Below are 19,881 nucleotides of genomic sequence, written 5' to 3'. Positions count from 1 at the left end.
GAACTAGATATTCCAAGGGAAGGCAGGGGTTGACCCGAAGGAAACGAAGTCAAGGACCAGTTGGGGAGGAGCCGCTGGCCAGAGCTGGACCCTGGTGACCTTCCTGGCATCTTTCAAAGCCTGCCTGATGGCTGGACATGTGGCGCGTTTGTCAAGGGTATCCAGCGTCCCTCTCCCGTTATGCCCACTTTCAGGGGTCCGTGGTCAGCACTGGGTGAAAGCTGAGGCCCCTTCACACTCCTGCCTCTTCTTTCTCTGTCTGCTCTGCTGGGCAACAGCAGGAGTGCCCGGAGGAAAAGCAGCCTTCCCTCCCAGATCTCAGCCTCCCACCCTGCATCATGAGACTGGCTCCCACCTGCCCCACACACCCCCTTGTCCCCCGGCTGCTCCCAGGACAGCATGTCCTTCCCAGCATCTGGAACCCTCGCCTCACCCACGGGGCACCTTCCCCTCCTTGAAAACTCAACCAGAACTCCCATCCTGGTGCACGTGTCCAGCTGGACCTTCTTCTCTGACCCATATCACAGAGGACAGCTGTCTGTGAGTGGGCGGGTCACCCCAGGTCTACAACGGGGGGCCCTTCCAGAAGAGAGGTCTGCCTCCCCTGGCTGAGTGAGGAATGGGCAGGGACAGAAGAGCTCAGCCAGGTGTCAGGGTCCAGAGGCTCTGACAACCAGCCATGAGCTGTTTGTTAACCGGACTGCGGGGTTACTCACTGCCCCAGAGTGGACAGGTGGATGACAAGGTCTCTGGGGTCCCTGAGCACCGGCTCCCCAGCTGCTACATAAAGGATGGGCCCCGTCGACCCACAGCCGCCCGACCCCCCAAGTCAGCACCGCCTGCCGCTGGGTTTCAAGGACACAGTCGACAGGAGAGCGAGGGGGATGATGGAGTTACGGACTCCTGGGGCACGGCGGCTCCGCCGGGGCGGGTGTGTGTGTGTGCCACGCGGCTGTTTTGTTTTGCCGTCTGTGATGACAAAGCAACGCGGAGGTGACAGCCAGGACGCAGAGCAAAGAGGAGCATCTTGATAAGCTGTCTGCTGCCTGTGGCCTTATTGAGGCTCTTTGTCTGCCAGCCGTGCGAGCGAGCGGGTCTTAAAGAAAAACTGTTTTGCAGGAAGCAGGCAGAGGAGGGCATGAGGCGGCGTGGATCAGGGGGACAGGCAGAGTAGGGGGAGAAGGAAGGGGGTCCGATCGCTCCCCCTCCAACAGGTTGTGGCAGGTCCCCCTAGGGACCGAGGTCGGGCTCTGATGCAAGGACCCACCAAACACAGGCCTGGGGGGGTGGGGACAGCAGGCTGGGAGGATGGAGGTCTCACCCGCCCTCAGCCTCAGCCAGGGACTGACTCTTCACCACTCCATCTGCAACCCAGGACCGAGGGGTGGTCTCAGCTGCACAGAGCAGGCTTCCGGGGGGTTGCCAGGCAGGGGTGGCCAGTCTGGGGCCCACTGGAGTGAGGGATGAGGTCTGAGAGCTGCCGTGGAGTCTCCCGAGGAGGCTGGGCTCTTTGATGGGGTGGAAAAGCACGATTCGGGTTGTGAGGCAGGCATTGAACAAAAGGGTTTGAAATGATTCGAGCCCCAGGTAAGGTGTGGTGGAACACAGCGAGTGAGTTGTCCTTAAATCCTTGAAGATGCCCCCTTCCTGCCCCCTTGTCTCCCCCTAGGCCCCCACCCTGCCTTCCTCACTCCAAACCAACCCCTGCTCTCAGCATCTAACAGCTCTTCCCTAGGAAATTACTCTTCGTGTCTCACCTGAATTCCCCAACTCTTAGCGGATTTCCCTGGGTCCTCTAGGGCACCAGCCACAGCTGGATCTCCAGCATCCAGCACCCCTATCTCTAGGAAGGAGGGGGACCTCTCCAGCATCCAGGACCCCCAACTCTAGGAAGGAGGGGCTCTGAGTGGAGAGAGGAGTTCTGCGAGGCCCCCACAGAATTCACAAGCATTTATTTTATTTAGCTCGAAACATATTTATTGAGAGCCTCGCTATGTGCTAAGTTTTATTCTCGGGGCTAGGGAATTCCAGACCCCTGCTCACTGTTAGTGCCAATTCTAGGTGGAGCAAGACAGACTATGGACAAGGAAAGTAAATGTCATGCTCCCTAGAAAATAAAGGGTGATGGGATAGAATGTGAACGGCCAGTCGAGGGGAGGACCTCGTTATCCGGGAGGTCAGGACGCTGCTTCAGGAGATGCTGTTTGCACTGAGATCCAGTTGTAAGAAGGAGCACTTCATTAATTCTAGGGAAGTGCATTCCGAGGGTGGGGGTGCTGGTGGAGGGGAGCGGGCCGCGGGTGCAAAGGCCCTGGGCGGGGAACAGGCTTGTTCAAGGGAGTTAGAGATTCGGGCTGAAATCAGAGAGGTCGGCAGGGCCTTGGATGCCAAAACACAGAGAAGTTTCTATTTTGTTCTGAGGGCAGCAGGAAGGCCTTGAAAGGTTCTGAGCAAGGGAGAGACCCAACTTCCCTCAGGAAGGCCACTCTCTAGGCTCCATGGGGAAGGATCCGCTGGGGGGTCTGGGGCGTTAATCCAGATGGTGGTGGGGTTGGAGAGAGTGAGGAGATTCATGAAGTTTGGCAACAAGGGCAGCAGCACTCTGGCGGGATGTGGGAAGATCGTGACCATTAGGTGGGCGATGTGGCCTCATGCGGGGAGGGTTCTCAAGGAGGCTCAGGCTTGGGGAGAAAGAGCCACAGTCGGGTTTTGACCAATGAAGTCTGAAATGCCTACTGGTGACCAGGGTGGACTGGCAGCAAGCAGTGAGATGTCCCAAGTCCTAGGACCAGGGCCTAGGGCCTGGAGGGGCTCGTGAATCCACTGTGAGATGGACCCTGGTTCCGGAGAACAGGCTGGGGGCCTTGCTCCTCTGTCTCCACCCATGAGCCTCAAAACCCGGTCTCATTAGGGAAACCTTGGCCCCGCCCTTTCGAGATGCCCTGGGTTAGAATCCCAGAATTTCTTCCAGTTTGGAAATGCCATACCTCCAGGAGACCTGGCCCTGAGCTATGGAGTGGCAAGACTGAGTCTGGCTCTAGAAAGAGTCTGAGAGCTTGGACCCAGAGGCCAGGGTCAGGGTTTCTTGAATCCTGAACAATTCACACTGCTCCCCTCTGGCCATTGTTAGAAGATGCCTCCTCTTTCGCTCAGCTTCTCCCTACAGGTGAGAGAAGTCTGTCTAAAATGAAGGGCAAGGGGACTTCCCCAGTGGCCCAGTGGTTCAGACCACGCTGCCAGGAGAGGGGGTGCAGGCTCGCTCCTCAGTCAGGGAACTGAGATCTTGCATGCCCTGCGGCACAGCCAAAAGACTAAAAATGAATAAATAAAGTGAGCATTAGGGGAGGTTGTAACAGGAGAAATGAGGGGTAGGGCTGAGGGGCCTCCTGCAGCCATAGGGAGAACCGGGGGAGGGGAGCGTCCTGTCTCCTTCCCACCCACTCCTTTCATACACACACACCCCAGACCAGACAGCAGCAAAGCCCTCGATTGTGGTGGGAAATCTCCCCATTGGGGTGACGCGGTCTCATGAACATGGCAGAATGCTGGGGACCCCGACCGGTCCCTGTTTCACAGAGGAAGGAGCCGCAGACCGCGAGGGGGCTTGCCCAGGTCCATCAGCGCCCTCCCGACAGGGGCTCACGTCAGGCCCAGAGGAGAGAGCAGCCAGGGCCCTAGAGACCCCGGGCGGTAGGTCTTCTTCGTGTTTAGGGGCCGGTGACTTGGGCGTGGATTCCCCCCACCGCCCAGCCTTCTACCGTGTGGACTCAAGCTCGGGACTTTAGCTGTCTGACACCCAGGGCATTTTCTCTTATCCTTATCCCTGATGGTAGGAAGCGGCCTCGTTTCCCTATGCTTTCTCTTTCTCTACAACTTGCCTGTCTTCCTATTCTCCGGGCCCAGATTTCTCCAAGCCTCCAGGCATCACCTCATGTTCTCCCAGCCTGTCTGGGGACCAGAGAGGCATGGTGGCTCTTGTAAGCAGAGGCATCGAGCCGGGTTTTCCGGGACTGGGAGCTTCCTGCAGGCCTGCTCACTGGGTCCTTCTTTGTAAGGAGGAGCCTCTTACATGGGGCCCTGAGTGGGCTGGTGGAGGGGTATCACTCCCACAGAGCCCTGGACTCCAACCTGGGTCTCAGCGGGAAAGTGGGACCACCTCCCCGGGCACCCACCTCGAGCTCCCGGCTCCTTGACTTCATCATCGCATCTTGGGGTGTTTTCTGGTGTTGTCGGCTCTGGAGAGACCGAGCCACGCGCCCCCCCAGCCCAGGCTGCTAGGTGCCCCCAGCCCTCTGCGGATGCACCTCCTCCCTTGGGCTGGGATCCAACACCTCTCTCACCCTCTCTTCGCCGCCCCCCTCCCCGCTCCGCGGCAGCCGTGGGCGTCCAGATGAGGATGGAATTCCTGCAGCGCAGCTTCTGGGCCGCCACCCGGCAGGTGCGTGTGGGGGTGCGGGCGGGACTCTCAGGGTGAAGACCCCAACCTGGGCACCTGAGCTGCTGCCACCAGCAAGGCCCTGCCCGCCTCGCAGCCTCGGACCCCCCGTGCACATACACAGGGCACACACAACAGGAACACACCATACACACGCCACACCACACACATCCCCCGTGTGCACACACCACTCTCACAACACAGGCATGTGACACACCCCCGCATGCACACCACAGGTGTCCTGTGGGCTCTATTCCCCACACACAACACACACACACATACCATGCACAAACACATCACACACAACACACAACACACACAACACACAACACACACAACACACAACACACACATCACACACACATCACACCACATACATCACACACACGTCACACATCACACACCACACACACCACACACACCACACACATCACACACACACACACCACAAACATCATACACACACCAGACACACATCACACACATACCACACACATCCACACACCACACACATCACACACACCACACACACATACCATGCACAAACACATCACACACAACACACATCACACACCACACACACCACACACATCACACACACACCACACACATCAAACACACACCACACACACACATACTATGCACAAACACATCACACACAAGACACACCACACACACCACACACATCACACCACACACATAACACACATCACACATCACACACATCACACACACACATCACACACATCACACCACATACATCACACGCACGTCACACATCACACACCACACACATCACACACACACACCACACACATACATACCGTGCACAAACACATCACGCACATCACACACACACACACCATAAACATCATACACACACCACATACACATCACACACATACCACACACATCACACACATACCACACACATCACACACCACACACATCACACATCACACACATCACACACACACCACACACACACACCATGCACAAACACATCACACACAACAGACATCACACACCATACACACACCACAAACATCATACACACACCACACACACACCACACACATCAAACACACACCACACACACACATACCATGCACAAACACATCACACACAAGACACACCACACACATCACACCACACACATCACACCACACACATCACACACACATCACACATCACACACCACACACATCACACACATCACACACACACCACACACATGTATACCATGCACAAACACATCACACACATCACACACCACACACATCACACACATGCCACACACATCACACACATCACCCACCACAGACATCACACACGCATCACACGCATCACACATATCACAAACACGTCACACATCACACACCACACACATTACACATCACATCACACACATCATACACACATCACACATACACATAACACACACATCACACACGTCACACATCACTCACACACGTCACATACATTGCACCACACACATCACACACTCACACACACACACATAGATACACAACTCACAGCTCTGCCCTTCCCTCCAGTGTGGTGCCGCGGAGGGGCCGTGCCAAGAGAGCTGCCAGGACAGTGTGAGTGCCTCCCCAGCAGGAAGGGGGTAGGGGCAGCCCCCACTCGCGTCCCCCTGATGGGCCAGCCCCTCCTTCCCCAGCCTGGGTTCCATGCAGTGGCCTCCCCACATGGTCCAGCAGGGGTCAGTGTTAGGGCCTGGCCTTGACCTCCTTCTGGGCTTCTCCCCAGGATCTGGACTGCTTCGTCGTCGACAACAACGGGTTCATCCTGATCTCAGAGAGGCCCCAGGAGGTAAGACACTCAGAGGCGAAACTAGACAGGGGGGCAGGGACGGTCACATCGCCCAGTGACCTCTGCTGTCAAAAAGGCCAGAAGCGATAATCCTTGCCCAGAGACAATCAGTAGACAGTCTGAAACCACAGCTGGCACTGAGAGACCCCAGGACCCAGCCTTTCCACCTCAGATGCCCAGAGGCGATCATCTGTCTGTTTTGTCTCCCCGCTCTATTGGTGGGGGTTCCCCGAGGCCCCCGGGTTTTGTCTGCAGCCTTGCCTAGGGGGCCCACCCCAGAGTCCTGAGCCCCTCCTGCCACCCACCACCTACTCCTGTCTGCCTCCCCCTCCACCACCTTAATCCATTCAGACATCCAGAGCAGAGCACACAGACGGGGCGGATCACAAACCACAAAGATGCTCTTCTCACAGTCGAAGGGGCTGGAGCCCGAGGGGGCCCCCCTGGGTGGCAGGGTTCTCAGTGTGTCCCTAGCAGCACAAGGGGCAGGGAGCCCCCTGGGGTCTCTTCTGAGAGCACCAACCCCATCAGGTGGGCCCGTTGCCCTGGAGGCACCTTTCTGCATATGAATTCGAGGCACACGCTCAGACCTCAGCGCCTACCCTCCCACCTCCGTGGGGCCAGGATCTGGACGCTCTCTCCCCTCGTCTGGACCTCTCGGATGGGAAAGTCCATCCTCACCGGCCAGCCTGGCCTGGAGTTGCCCCATCACACCAGCTGGCCACATGTCCAGGACCCCCTTGGACCCAGGAGGGCCAAGGAGAAAGTACAACACCCCCCCACACACACACACTTACTGAGCCTCAGGAGGGGAAGCCCAGATGCAGGTGAAGTCTGGAGCTCGGAGCGACCCCCTGTCCCTCCCTCTCCCCATCTTCTTGCCCTCACAGGTGGGCCGATTCCTGGGGGAGGTAGACGGTGCACTCGTGACCCAGCTGCTCAACATGGGGGTGTTCAACCAGTAAGTGGGGCAGGCGACCCGCTCCCCAAACACATAGAGAGGAGGCGGGGTCAGATGCTAAACAGATGAGATGCATCTTAGATCCCAACCTCAGAACCGCACAGGGACCCCCAGGGCTGTAGAGCAACCTCCTTAGGCCTGAGGCCTGCGGGGGTTGGAAGGGCTGAAGTCCCTGAGAGGGCGAATGAGGTTTGCTGTCCCTTGGCTTTGAGCAGCCCAAGCCCAGAAATGTCGTTTTCTGACCTGCTGACGAAAACCCTGCTGCAAAGTCTCTCAGGGAAGGGTGGGGGTGGAATACGGGTGGGGTCTGGACTCACCCTGTCCCAATTCTGGCTTCAGAGTGACCATGTACGACTACCAGGCCATGTGCAGACCCCCAACCCACCACCACAGCGCCTCCCAGCCCCTGGCCAGCGTGAGTGTCCCCAGGGGCTTCCCTCCACCAGATGGTGACCTGTCCCTTTCTCTCCAGGAACCAGGGCCCATCTTGGCCCTCTCCCACTGCCCCTGCCGCCCACAGTCCGCTCCCTCCCAGATCTTATCTGGCGGGGCGAGGTGGTCAGGGCAACTGCTCCAGCAGAGGGACAGCTGCAGCCCCCTTCTTGCCTGGTTCCCACCCTCACCCCCGCACGGTCCACAACCCATCAGGGATCCCATAGATGCCACCCAGGGTGATGACTGGCGTTATCCCATCATCCGCTCTACAGCAGGAATTTCCCAGAACAGCTTTCCCCTGATCCCGCTGCTGGGATGGGGTGGGGGGAGCCCGGGGCTCACAGTGTGTCCCCTCTCCCCCCAGCCCATCTCTGCCCTCCTGTCGGCTACCAGGTGGCTGATGAACGAGCTCCTGCTGTGAGTGAGGGGCTGGGGGCTTCATGCAGGGGTGGGCTATGAGGGGGCCCCTTGAAGGGAGCTGCTTGATGTCCCCACAACCCCAGGGGAGGAGGCTGAGGTCCGGAGTGGAACCAGCCAGGTACATACAATGCCCCCTCCTACACGCAGCTGCCAGGGAGGGCCTCTGTACCCCAGGAGCCTCCGGACAAGGGTTCCCTGGGGGGGAGGGGCAGACAGTCCAGGGGCCAGTGAGGAGGGCGATCAGGACTCTGGCCGCTTCTATCCGACAGGCTCCTGCTGGAGTGGAGGGCCTGGGGCTCCTGGCGTGGGGACCACAGGGCTGAGGGTGAGTGCTCAGTTGCGGGAACCGAGAGCCCAGCATCATTCTAGCCGCCACTTGTGGGGAGGGGACTGCAGAGGGCCCACCACTCACGTCCATCCTGTTGGCCTCTCCATCACCTTCCCTCACCTCTGTGTGACGTCATACCATCTCGGGACACCATGAACCTGTGTGACATCATCCATATGCCATCATCCATCCCATGTGACATCATCCATCCCACATGATGTCATCCATCATATGTGACATCATCCATGTGACATCATCCATTCCATGTGATGTTGACCATTCCCGTGTGACATCATCCGTTTCATGTGACCTCATGCCCGCACCATGTGACACCACCATCATCACCATCATCGCCACCCCGTGCTGGGCCACACGTCCTGGACAGCCAAGACCGTCTTCCATCATTGTAAGTAGAGTGGCCTAGGAGCCCCAGTGCTGGGCTGGGAGGGTCCCAGGAACCTCTCTCCTTCCAGGACTCCTCAACAATGAAGGCCCCTCTCAACTTAGAGCCTCGCTCCTTAGGGGAGGGTGTGTAGCCCAGACCTCATCCCACATGATCACAGCCCTGCCCCAGGGAAAATGGAACCCTCCAGCCCTCTCCTGGGCAATAGCTCTGACGACGCCAGAAGGACAGTGTCCTGTGGTCCAGAGGCCAAGGCCCCACACAGGGAACAGCTATCTGCTCACCCAGGAGTGGACGTGGGTCCTCCTCCAGGGCGGCTGCCAGGCCTCTGAGTTTGCCAAGTCCTTTCTGAGCCCGCTCAAGTGACCACACAGGCCCCACTGAGGAGTCCAGGAAGTCTGGGCACTGGGCCCCCGCCCACCTCTAAGTGACCATGGGGTCAGTTGTGGGAGGAGGCCCAGGGCTTGTCCGGGAGCTATGTCTGCAGAGCGCCTGGTGGACCATCCACAGGGAGCAGGGCTGTCATCTTCCAGGCCCCCCACACCCTGACCTCCTCCAAGCCCCTGGACATCACCGCTGACGGTGAGGAGGGAGACAGGCGTCCCCAGGGTAACCCCAGGCGTCACTCACACTCAGCCGCTCCCTCTCCCCCACCCCCTAAGTCCTGATGGCTTGCCATCTGCCAGTGGAGGGAGCGTCTTCCTCCCGGCGCAGTGACCGCACTGCCCAGGCTGTCGAGGCCCAGCCCTACGGGGGTGACCGAAGCCCCGCGTCCACACCCTTCCGTGTCCCCGCAGCCCACAAGCACAAGAAGCAGGACCTGCTGCAGCCCTGTGACACCGCCTACCCCGTGTTCGTCCACCAGACGGCCCTGCGGGAGGCCAACGGCACTGTGGAGTGCCGCGCCTGCCAGAAGTGAGCGGGGAGGGGAGGGAGCCAGGTCGGGTCCCCGCGGCAAGGCCTCTGTGCCCGCTTCCTCGGTGGAGGGACCACAGGCCTCGGCCCAGAGCATGGCAGCCAGCTGGGGACAGGGCTGGCATAGTGTCCATGTCGGCAGACAGGAGAGATGGCCCTGAGGCCAGGGCAGACTCAGGGAAGGAGGGCCAGCTCTCACTTAGACATCTGTCCACACAGAGGACCGGCAGGCTGGAGGACGTTTCAGGAGTGGCTAGGGCACCTGACACCTCTGCCCGAGCTCCCGCAGGGAGGCCAGGCTCTGGCCCAGGGAGGCCGGGAGGCCTGGCTCAAAGTTCTGCGCTGCTCACTCCCACCCCGACCTCAGGCCACCGCCCACCCACGGGATGTTCCATCCTGACCTGGAGGAGATGGCCTCCCCTAGGCTGTCCACTTGCCAGCATGCCACTCCCCAGGGGCTTCCAGGATGTCCCTGAGATTCAGGGCACAAGCAAACTGCCTTCTAGTGGGACGCCTGGGACCCTGGCCTCAGACACAGCTAGCCCATCTTGTTCAGGCAGGCACTGTCATTGTAGGACTCACACAGCTGGTTTCACAGGAATATAGTTATTTGTACACTTATCTCAGAGGCTGGCAGGGTGGATACGGCGAACAGTGTGGGTAAAGCCAAGGCCTCAGAGTAGACGGACTTTGACTGAAGAGGAACTGGTGACCTTGTGCATCACTTTACCCAGAGGCGTCAGCTTTCCCTTCTGCAAAACAGGGATGATACCAACTTCATATGGTGTTAAGAAGGTTGAATATGTACATGTGAGTCTGTTGTGCACGTGTATATGGGCACGTGGGTGTGCTGTGTGTGTGTGCACGTGCACGTATGAAGTCCTCTACCCCGTAGGAAATGCCTACGGGCAGTGTCTGTGGCCAACGCACTGGCTGAGCCAGCGACCGCAACCGGCTTGCACCTACCTGGCTCCCAATCAGGCAGCGTGCGGGCCTGGGGCGCCACCTTGTGGCTACGCCTGAGCACTGTAACCCTGCTGGGGGCGGCCTCTCCACACTGGCCTGTTTACTTGACATGGTCTTGACTTAGGCCTGTGTTCCCCACAGACATCAATAACAACTCTTATCCCCCTAGATGTCTGGGCTTCCTTCCCTCCAATCTGCTAGGAAAGGAGCAGGGCAGCTGCAAAGGCTTGTGGGAGATGTAAACCAGGTTGCCTCCCACCAGGGGGCTGACCTGGGCCCCCAAAGCCCTCGCGCCATCTCCAGAAGAGCCTCCCTGAAGCCCAGCGTCCAGCTGCTCGGAGCTTCCATGGGCCAACCTCTCTCGTGTCCACAGGGCGTTTGTGATGCAGCAGGTCCCCAGCAGCAACCTGCTGCTCCTGGTGACGGATCGCACCTGCGACTGCAGCACCTTCCCGCCAGTGCTGCGGGAGGCAGAGGAGGTCAAATATATCCTCTGGGGCTCCAGCCTGCGTGTGTGTGGGATGCAGGGGAGGGGTGGACGGGGGAGCGGGGAGGGCGGGTCATCACCGAGGGGCTCAGATCTAGAGAGGTGGGGCTAGCCACACTCACCACCAACACCCTGCCCTTCCCACGGCTCCAAGGGCTGACCTCTGACCCTGGAAGGCAGTGAGGCAGCCAGTCCCACCAGAGGTTCCAGAACTGAGTCCCCAGAGGCTCCCGGGTGGCACAGACATCCACCTGCAAAGCGGGAGACCTGAGTTCGATCCCTGGGTCAGGAAGATCCCCTGGAGAAGGGAATGGCTACCCACTCCAGTATTCTTGGGCTTCCCTTACTCAGACAGTAAAGCATCTGCCTGCAGTGCAGAAGGCCTGAGTTCAATCCCTGGGTCGAGAAGATCCCTTGGGGAAGGGAAAGGCAACCCACTCCAGTACTCTCGCCTGGAGAATCCCATGGACAGAGGAGCCTGGCGGGCTACAGTCCTTGGGGTCGCAGAGTCGAACACGACTGAGCGACTGTCACACACACAGGCTCCAGTGTCATCTCCGCCTCAGCTGTGTTCACCTTAACAGTGACCTCTGCACATAACGCCTCCATCAAGTGCGACAGGATGCGTTCCCAGAAGCTCCGCAGGCGCCCGGACGCCTGCCACGCCTTCCATCCAGAGGTGGGGGCTGGTGGCAGGGGTCTTCATCCCCAAACCTCGGCCCAAGCCTGTACCCTTCAGACGTGAGAGCACTGGACACCCAGTGTGCAGCTGGGAGGGCACCTCTGGAACCCTCATCCATGTGCATTCGTGCAGGGAGGGACCCAGCAGTGTTTTTATGATGAGAGCTGGTCTCCCAGGGGCCAGGCCCTTGGTAAACTTAAACACAGCTTCTCCATATTGCCCCCATCGCACTTGGATCCACGGGGTCCGGGCGGGTAGGAGGAAACCATTATGCACATAATACTGTGGTGACCAGCCCTGAACACCCACGTAGTTGGGCTTCTTGTACTTGAGTTGTCCTTGCTAGACACGCTGAGTCCACAGCCAGGATACTCCCAGAGTGCCGGGCTTCTCTGCAGTCACTCTAAGAGGATAACTCCACAGCCCTTCCATCTTCCTTCTCCTAGAAGCAGGGGGTGGGGGGCCAGGGCTCCCTCCACTTGCCGGAACTCCCCTCTCCCTCAGCCCTCGGTCCCTCTTAGTCCCAGAACCTCCCTCCTGACTCCCAGTCTCCCGGTTGCGTCTGCCTGGATGGGTACCTCACCGGGAGTGCTCTGGGTCCGCAGGAGAATGCCCAGGACTGCGGAGGCGCCTCAGATACCTCGGCCTCGCTCCGCCTGCTCCTGCTGCCTCTGTGGGCCTGGGTGCTGCCACCCCAGCTGCTGCAGTGACCCTGCCCCATCAGGCCTGCTTTGACGCTGGGAAGTCAGTAGTCCGCCATGCTGCCTGGCACTCTACAGCTGGGTTCTTGCCCAGGGCCATGCTCATCAGTCGTGGGCCTCCTGAGATTGCTGGTGGAGTCAGAAACCCGTCCTGAAGACCTTCTGGGGTGCCGGGTACTCTCCACCCCATGTCTCAGTGGGCAGTCTTCCCCACCTCCTCTTGGGGAGTCCAGCATGAGCTCAACCTGGACCAAGACCAGAGAGCTTTAGTTCCATCTATTCCCCCAGAAATCCGGACCCAGCTAGAGACAGGGCAACTCTTTCTATTGAGCCTGGTTGGTCTTCAGTAGAATCCAAGGACTTAAATGTCCTGAGAAGGAGGAGAGGAATGAGGCTGAGGGCAGAGAGGGGAGGAGGGCAGGAACGCTCCCCACCAGAGATGGAGCTGCCCCAGGGTGAGGTATACAGCAGGGCAGCTCAGTCTCACAGTTGAAGCTCAAAAAAGGTGTGTGTGTATCTGTGCATGTATGTGTGTGTGCACGCGTGCATGAGAGAGAGAGAAGGCAGGTCCTTTACATGAACATGGCTGCGTGTGACGCTCACAAACTATTGCTATTAAAAAAATTTCTATAAATGTCTTTGCAAAGCCCTGACTTACCATTTGCCTCTTTCTAAGAAAAATCTAGTAGGTTAGCGATACAGCTGCTGCACTGGAGAAGGATGCAAGTCCAGGGCAGGGGGCAGGACCAGTTGCAGCCAGAGGGGTCCTAGCAAAAGACTGGTCTTCAGGGAGGCAAAATCAGGGGGGTCCTGAAGGCTCCAGACCCCCTGGAGGCCCAAGGACCCAGGGTGGTCTTTTTCTGGCTGATGATCCACAAGAAAGACCTCCTGACTCTGGCCTTGGGGCTGGAGCTTTGGGGAGCATTCCCATTTGCAAATTGGAGTCCAGTTGGGGAGACGGATGCATCTGGGCACGCCCCCCACCCAGGGGTCTCAGGGCCACAGCTTCCTCCCATGCAGACCTGGCTCCCCAGGGACTGCAGTCCCCACTGTGGGAGTGACGCTGAAGGCAGAACCGCACAGAAACCCTGGGGTGGCCTCCGATCTCTACGTTCAGCCGGCCTCCCTGGAAGAGGTGACCGTGATGTGCAAGGCGTGCACGTGGAGTCCGTATCCTGAGCCTGAAACCACGTGGCCTGCGGTTGGCACCCACAGCGTGTCACCGGCTCTCCTCTGAAGCACCTGCTTTCCTGGCGGAGGGGGGGGGAGAACGGACGTTGGAACAACAGGCAAGGTCATAGGTGCCCGCCAGGTGCAGGTGGGCGAGGAGGCAGCAGGGGTCCCCTCAGGTCAATTCCCCACCTTCATGTCACAGAGCCCTCGAGGTGATAGCCCCTCCCTCGCCGTGTCCTTCTGGGGCATCGGAGCGTGTCCAGACCCTGATCTCTAACCTCTCTCCAGGACAGCATCCTGTTCCCCCTCCCCACAACCAGGAAGAGTCTTTTCAGGCAATTTATCGACACTCTTGGCCACACAATTTAAAAACCACGCTTAGAAGTACTGGGGCAGCTCCCAGCCTCAGCCCCGTCTCTGTGTGGCCAGGAGGGGGCTATGGGGCCAGGACTCCCTGTCAGAACCAATGGAAGCAAAAGCAGTTGATACAATAAAGCTGCTCTTCACCTGGGAGAAGAGAACATAAGCCCTGCCTTCGGAGGTCAGAGCTGTTCTTGCCCTTTTCTATTTCGGTGGTTCTAACCCTCTGCCACCCACCACCACCGCCACCACAGCCCAGAGGACAGCAGGTGGCAGCCTAGCTCACGCTAAAGAGCTGTCACCTTGGTTTCAGACCAAGTAAAGTCGCTCAGTCGTGTCCGACTCTTTGCGACCCCATGGACTGTAACCCACCAGGCTCCTCAGTCCATGGAACTGTAGCCCGCCAGGCTCCTCAGTCCATGGAATTTGCCAGACAAGAATACTGGAGTGGGCTGCCATTTCCTTCTCCAGGGTATCTGCCCGACCCCGGGATTGAACCAAGGTCTCCCGCATTGCAGGCAGACGCTTTACCGTCTGAGCCACCAGGGAAACTCAGACCAACCAAGTTAAAACCAAAGTCACTGAATAGATGACAAGATTCTGGGGGAGAGAGTCCTGAATTCCCTTTTCCTAAAAAAAAAAAACCTGTGGATGCCCGAGGGTGCCAGGGCTGCCAGCTCTGAACTCAGGGCAGGGGTGTGCCAGCTCCTAAGTCACCTCTGAGCGTGTGCTGAGACACGCTGAGACACGTGCTGCTGAGACAAAAGGCCTGAGCACCGCTCCATGATGCCAAGTGGGAGTTCGCTCTGGAGGGCAAGGGAGCGGACGTCTCCAAGTCAAAGACGCAAACTCGGGGAAGAATGAGGGCAAGAGCTTGGCGCAGACGCCAGCCCAACCCTGCAGCTCAAGTGAGGGATGCTGACTCGGGGTGGGGCGGGGACAAGCTCACAGGTGAGGAAGCAGCTGTCTCAGCAGGCCCAGGTGCTGTCCCCAGAGCACTGTCCCCAGGCCAGGGTGGCAGGGGTGGCAGTGACAGGCTAGACTTCCTGCCCGGCTAGACTCCCGCCATCACCACCAAAGGCAGAGTCACACTAGACCAGTTTGCCGCAGGTCACGGGGCTGGGGGTGGGAAAACCCGCTCAGCACGACACAGGGCGCGGGGTCAGCGCTTGAGCCCTGACTGAGCAGGACACTCGGAGACCAGGGGTTACTCACGGGAGCAACAGCGCCCACAGCCATCTCCAGGCCAGAGAGCCCTAGCCACTGTCAGGCCAGGACTCAAATGCATCCTCATCCACTTCCTTTCCCGCACCACAGGTATCACCGTGAAAAGGGAGCCTACAGACAGCTCAGCAAAGGACCCAGGAAAGCCAGGGGGTGTCTGTAGGCCTCAAGCAGGATGGGAGGGGCAGGACGGGAGGGGCTTCCTTGGCAGTTAAGACCTGGCCTTCCAATGCAGATTCAATCCCTGGCTGGGGACTAAGGTCCCACATGCCTCGCATGCAAAAAAATCAAAACATGAAAGAGAAGCAATGCTGTAACAAACTCAATAATCAAGGCTTTTTAAATGGCCCACATAAAAAAATTCAAAAAGCAGGACACAACCCAGTGTCCAGCCTCCAGGTTCCCTATGCAAAACACCTATTCCTACACCTAAAATGAGAACTCATCCAAATACTGGAAATTCCCCTGAAGAAAACTAAATATACCCAAGGCAAAAAGGGTATATCCTCTCTTCTCTTAAATTACATAGAAGGGTTAACAAGCCCCCAAAACCTTTCAGTCAAAACACACAAGGCTTTTATTTTTGGCCGTGCCGTGCAGCAAGGGGATCTCAGTTCCCGGACCAGGGATCGCACCTGCATCCCCTGCAGTGGAAGCCCAGAGTCCTAACCACTGGACTGCCAGGGAAGTCCCTACATGAGACCATTTGATCTGAATGTTCCTCTTAGTGTAGACTGTGTCACAAGAGTCAGACTCACCTCTCCTAGTCTCACCTACAAAACACAAGTCAGCAACAGATCTGTTCACTGGGTGCTACTGTTACAATTACGTCAAGTGTCGAGTGCTTTAACACACCCCCTTCGCATGATGCGTTCTTTACGTATTATTTTCGTACCTCTAACGATAAATTAGCAATGCCCCTTGGAGCTGGCTCTCCCCTCCACTCTTGCGCCTGGGACCCCAGTCATGATGCAAGCGTAAGGAAGGCCGGAAAGGCTTGAGTTGGGCATGAGCACTGGTTTTTATACCACACCCTCTATTAATTTTCATCCGCATCCTGCCTGCCATCATTAAAAACTTAAATGGAAAATTAAATGGAAATGTGAAATATACAAATTACAACATTTATCTAATTAACACTACCAGAGAACATTTGCAACTTTGGCACTCTCAACACTACTCTGCAAAAATGACAGTATACAATATGACTTTCAAAAATTTGGTAGCCCAACGATAACGAACCCCTAAGTGTCCTGAGATATTCTATTCAGTATAGAAAATACCTCTGTGGCCAAAGAATCCTATTAATATTTCACAAGAGCTTAATTTGTTGGTCAGTCCACAGAGAGCCTTTTCAGAATGGTCTCCAGAACTCAGAGTGGGATGTTTCCAGAAATTTAAGCTTCAATATCTAAATGAAGGCTTCAAGTTAAGAAGTACCAAAAGCTATGGAGAGGGAAGCTGAGGCAGCTTTTTCTTTAAAAAAAAAAAAGCACAACAAGAACGTTCATGTTCCACTTGGTCTCTTTATTAGGAGTCTGAGAACACAGCAAGGAGGGACATCCCATGGTGAGTGGGGCCATCACACAAATGCCCTTCTGAAATCCCAGCCCCCTGTGATCCCCAAAACTGTGCTTTGTGGCTTCGACAATTTATAAACGGGAAGGGGGAAATACTGAGGCCACTCTTCAATGGGTGAGAGGATGAAGCGGCAGAGGTCCCAAACGGCTGAGGGCCGGAAGAGAAAACGAGCATCCGCACAGAGCAAGCGAGCCTCTGACTGCTGAGAGTAAGGCATCCAGGCGCGACCTGTGGGGTTCCCAGCAGGCGGAGGCGTGCGTGAGGCGGGCCGGGGCTCCGAGGACACACGGAGGTGGTGCACACCCGCTTCCCAGGGAGGGGCCGCCACGGGGGGCGGGGGGTGTCACGGGGTGGGGGTGGGGGGGACGTCTGGTTGGTGATCACGTCACTTTCTAAGGGTTTGTGCTGTGTTGAGCCAGCTGCAGCTCCTCTTCGGGGAGTGTGGTGGGGCGGGGGGGGGGGGGGGGGGGGGGGGGGGGGGCGCGGCTGGGCCCTGGACTGCTGGCGGTGTCCCGGGGGCCGCACACAACACACCGTTTCCCCAGGCAGGTGACCGGACGCGAGGCTGGCTTCTGGGGTACATCCTGAAGCCCAGTGAGCCTCCTCCCAGGGGTGCGGTGGGGCACTGTCTTGCGGGCCGTGCTCCCTGGAGGGGTAATACTGCTCTTCCAGCTGTCCACACGGCACCAGCACGCCCAGCACCGGGGGCAGTGCCCTCACTCAGGACCAGAATACTCCCGAGTTCTACAGAAGATTCTTGCTTCCTGGTTCCCAGGTTTTGCTGGAGACGCAGGGGAAAGGAGACAGCTAACCAAGAAAAGAAACCGACACTGAGTAAACGGGAGACCTTCCCATGTCACCAAACACTGGTGGGAGGGGGCCAGCCCAGCTCGGGACCTTGTTCAAGGCTGACGCCTGCCATCCCGGGTGCAATTCAACCACCAGAAGTCTTTGCTGAGACTAACAACTGGACTCGGAGATATGTGGGCAGGTGCAGGCCTCCAAGGAGCCAGACCCTCCGCACCAGACTCTGACACCCCAGCAGGACACCTCTGGGGCTCAAGCAGCCTTACTTGAGCAGCTCCTCAGACTCAGCTTCAAGGAGCCAACCAGACTCCCTGGCAGTAATGTATCACTTTCTTCTAAACCTTCATACCACACCACCCCTAGAAAACTGGGCTCTGGGGTGCCGGTCACCCCAGCACCGGTGGGCAAAGTGCTCTGGCCTCAGAGGCATGCTGCGGACTTCCCTGTTCCTGGAGACTTGACTGGGGTGGCGGGGATGAAGGGGGGTCAGGTTGGTGTGCGCGTGCTCAGCCCCCAGGCACCAGGGCAGCACCACAGGGAGACTGTCCCCCACCACAGGCGGTGGCCCTGGGCCCCTGTACGGCCAGTCTCAGGCCAGAAGCCATGGTGCCAGGGAAGGTGGTCTCTCTCCCGGCGCGGGGGTGGGGGCCGAGGGGGAGGTGAGGCAGTGATTCTCCTGGAGGGACTCATACAGAGTGGTCCAGAGCTCCACTACAGACACCCCATCCCCACCCCTGCAACCAGCCGAGTCCCCACGGCACTGAAAAGGATGCGGGAAGCCCTGCAGGCGCTCCCCTAATCCCCGCCAGCCTCAGTAACGTTCCTGGGTAGGTGGCACAAACAAGTCGCTCAAACTCTGACACGTCACTACTGCCTCGATCTCACACACCCCGCTTCCCCCAGCAAACACACCGCCCCTGCCTCGGGCTCTCCAGGGTCGCCAGGCGGGGCAGGACGCTGCCGCCCCAGGGCCCGAGGTGCTCCGTTGGCAGAAGGCACCCGGGTTGCCGGGCGTCATACATTCTGGGGCTGTCGCCTGATCCTCCGGCGGTCACGTGTGCAAAACTGGAACAGCGTGTGGCTCTCACGTGTTTCGTTCTATACAAAAGCCTCCCTCCCTCCCCAGCCCTGTGGTTTAAACATTTATATAAATTTTTATTTAAACAGTAAGTTAGAAATCTTATTTACATTAACTTCTTTGTTCTCCCAAAAGGGCATCTAAAATCACACTGCCAGCCCTGAGAGAACATAATGAATGTTCGCCAACACTGCTCGGTGTCACCGTTTCTAAGGAGAGAGGAGGGAGGAGGAGGCGCCTCCAGCCAACGTCTCAGCCGGCTACAAGCACAGAGGCCAGCGTGCCCGGGGCGCAAGCGCCCTCCGTCGGCCAGACCCAAGAACGAGGCAGGGCTGGGCCATCTCGCCTCTTCTCCACCTGTGAGGTGTGATTTATTTTTGTTTTCTCTTCCCAGTTGCAGACCACGTGGAGCCCTGGGGCGTCACGAAGCCCCGCGCTGTGGGGCTCCTCTGGCGCTGGCGTCACGGCCGGTGGGGGTCACCGTCCCTGGCCTCTGGCCGCTGTCACAGTGCGTCCTCTTCGCTGCAGCCTCCGCCGACCATGAAACGGAACTCCTGGAGGTTCGAGACCCCGTGGAAGTGGACGAACGCGCCAGCCACCACAAAGATGTGGAACAGCTGATGAGAGTGAAACTGGAGATAGAAGCAGGGAGGGCGAGTCGTCACTAAACGTCGGCAGAAGATCCCGAAAACCACGCGGAGCCGGGGCGGGGGCAGGGTGGTGGCTCACATTCAGGCGTCCCTGCTCTCAGAGCACCCCGCAGGCACATCGCATTCTGAGGCGAGGCCCGCTGTCCCCACAGAAACAGCGCTGCGGCCCCAAGCTCGGGATGCAGCACACTCCTGGCGCGGGGGGCCCAGCAACGCCCTGCGTCTCCTATGCACTCTACTCCTACACTGTGGGCATCTCAGGATACCCCACCTTCACTCTAGGGCCGGGCTCTCGCTGCTTGAGAATCTAAAGGGGCCGCTGATCCGACAGAAGGCAGGGCTCAGGCAGTCACGAGGACGATGGGGAGCAGCTGTGCACACAGGGGAAGCTTTGCTCCCTCCCTCACCACTCAGCTCCCGAAGTGCAGTCTTGGTTCCTAAC

The 19,881-nt window shown here is 58.2% G+C and overlaps 2 protein-coding genes across 3 annotated transcripts in view; one reads left to right on the top strand and one right to left on the bottom strand.

Annotated features, from left to right (window-relative positions):
* The window catches only part of CACNA2D4 (calcium voltage-gated channel auxiliary subunit alpha2delta 4), a 65,356-nt gene extending 52,781 nt beyond the window's left edge, over positions 1 to 12,575 (top strand). The window contains exons 27-38 of the mRNA XM_018049066.1: positions 4,377 to 4,438; positions 5,992 to 6,036; positions 6,206 to 6,268; positions 7,159 to 7,229; positions 7,569 to 7,644; positions 8,029 to 8,081; positions 8,354 to 8,409; positions 8,798 to 8,818; positions 9,613 to 9,730; positions 11,070 to 11,182; positions 11,780 to 11,862; positions 12,471 to 12,575. Of these exons, the coding sequence (XP_017904555.1) occupies positions 4,377 to 4,438; positions 5,992 to 6,036; positions 6,206 to 6,268; positions 7,159 to 7,229; positions 7,569 to 7,644; positions 8,029 to 8,081; positions 8,354 to 8,409; positions 8,798 to 8,818; positions 9,613 to 9,730; positions 11,070 to 11,182; positions 11,780 to 11,862; positions 12,471 to 12,575 (866 nt within the window). The remainder of the gene's footprint in view (positions 1 to 4,376; positions 4,439 to 5,991; positions 6,037 to 6,205; positions 6,269 to 7,158; positions 7,230 to 7,568; positions 7,645 to 8,028; positions 8,082 to 8,353; positions 8,410 to 8,797; positions 8,819 to 9,612; positions 9,731 to 11,069; positions 11,183 to 11,779; positions 11,863 to 12,470) is intronic.
* ADIPOR2 (adiponectin receptor 2) overlaps positions 16,830 to 19,881 on the bottom strand; it is a 39,554-nt gene continuing 36,502 nt past the window's right edge. The window contains 2 exon segments of one of the 2 annotated variants that reach the window (NM_001314307.1): positions 19,027 to 19,065; positions 19,302 to 19,421. In NM_001314307.1, coding sequence (NP_001301236.1) covers positions 19,042 to 19,065; positions 19,302 to 19,421 — 144 coding nt within the window. In that variant the 3' untranslated portion in view covers positions 19,027 to 19,041. 2 annotated transcript variants of the gene reach the window in all.

Source organism: Capra hircus, chromosome 5 (genome assembly GCF_001704415.2).
Source record: "Capra hircus breed San Clemente chromosome 5, ASM170441v1, whole genome shotgun sequence".
Classification (NCBI taxonomy): Eukaryota; Metazoa; Chordata; class Mammalia; order Artiodactyla; family Bovidae; genus Capra; species Capra hircus.
Note: the sequence above shows the minus strand (reverse complement) of the source record. Positions and strands in the feature narration are given on the sequence as shown.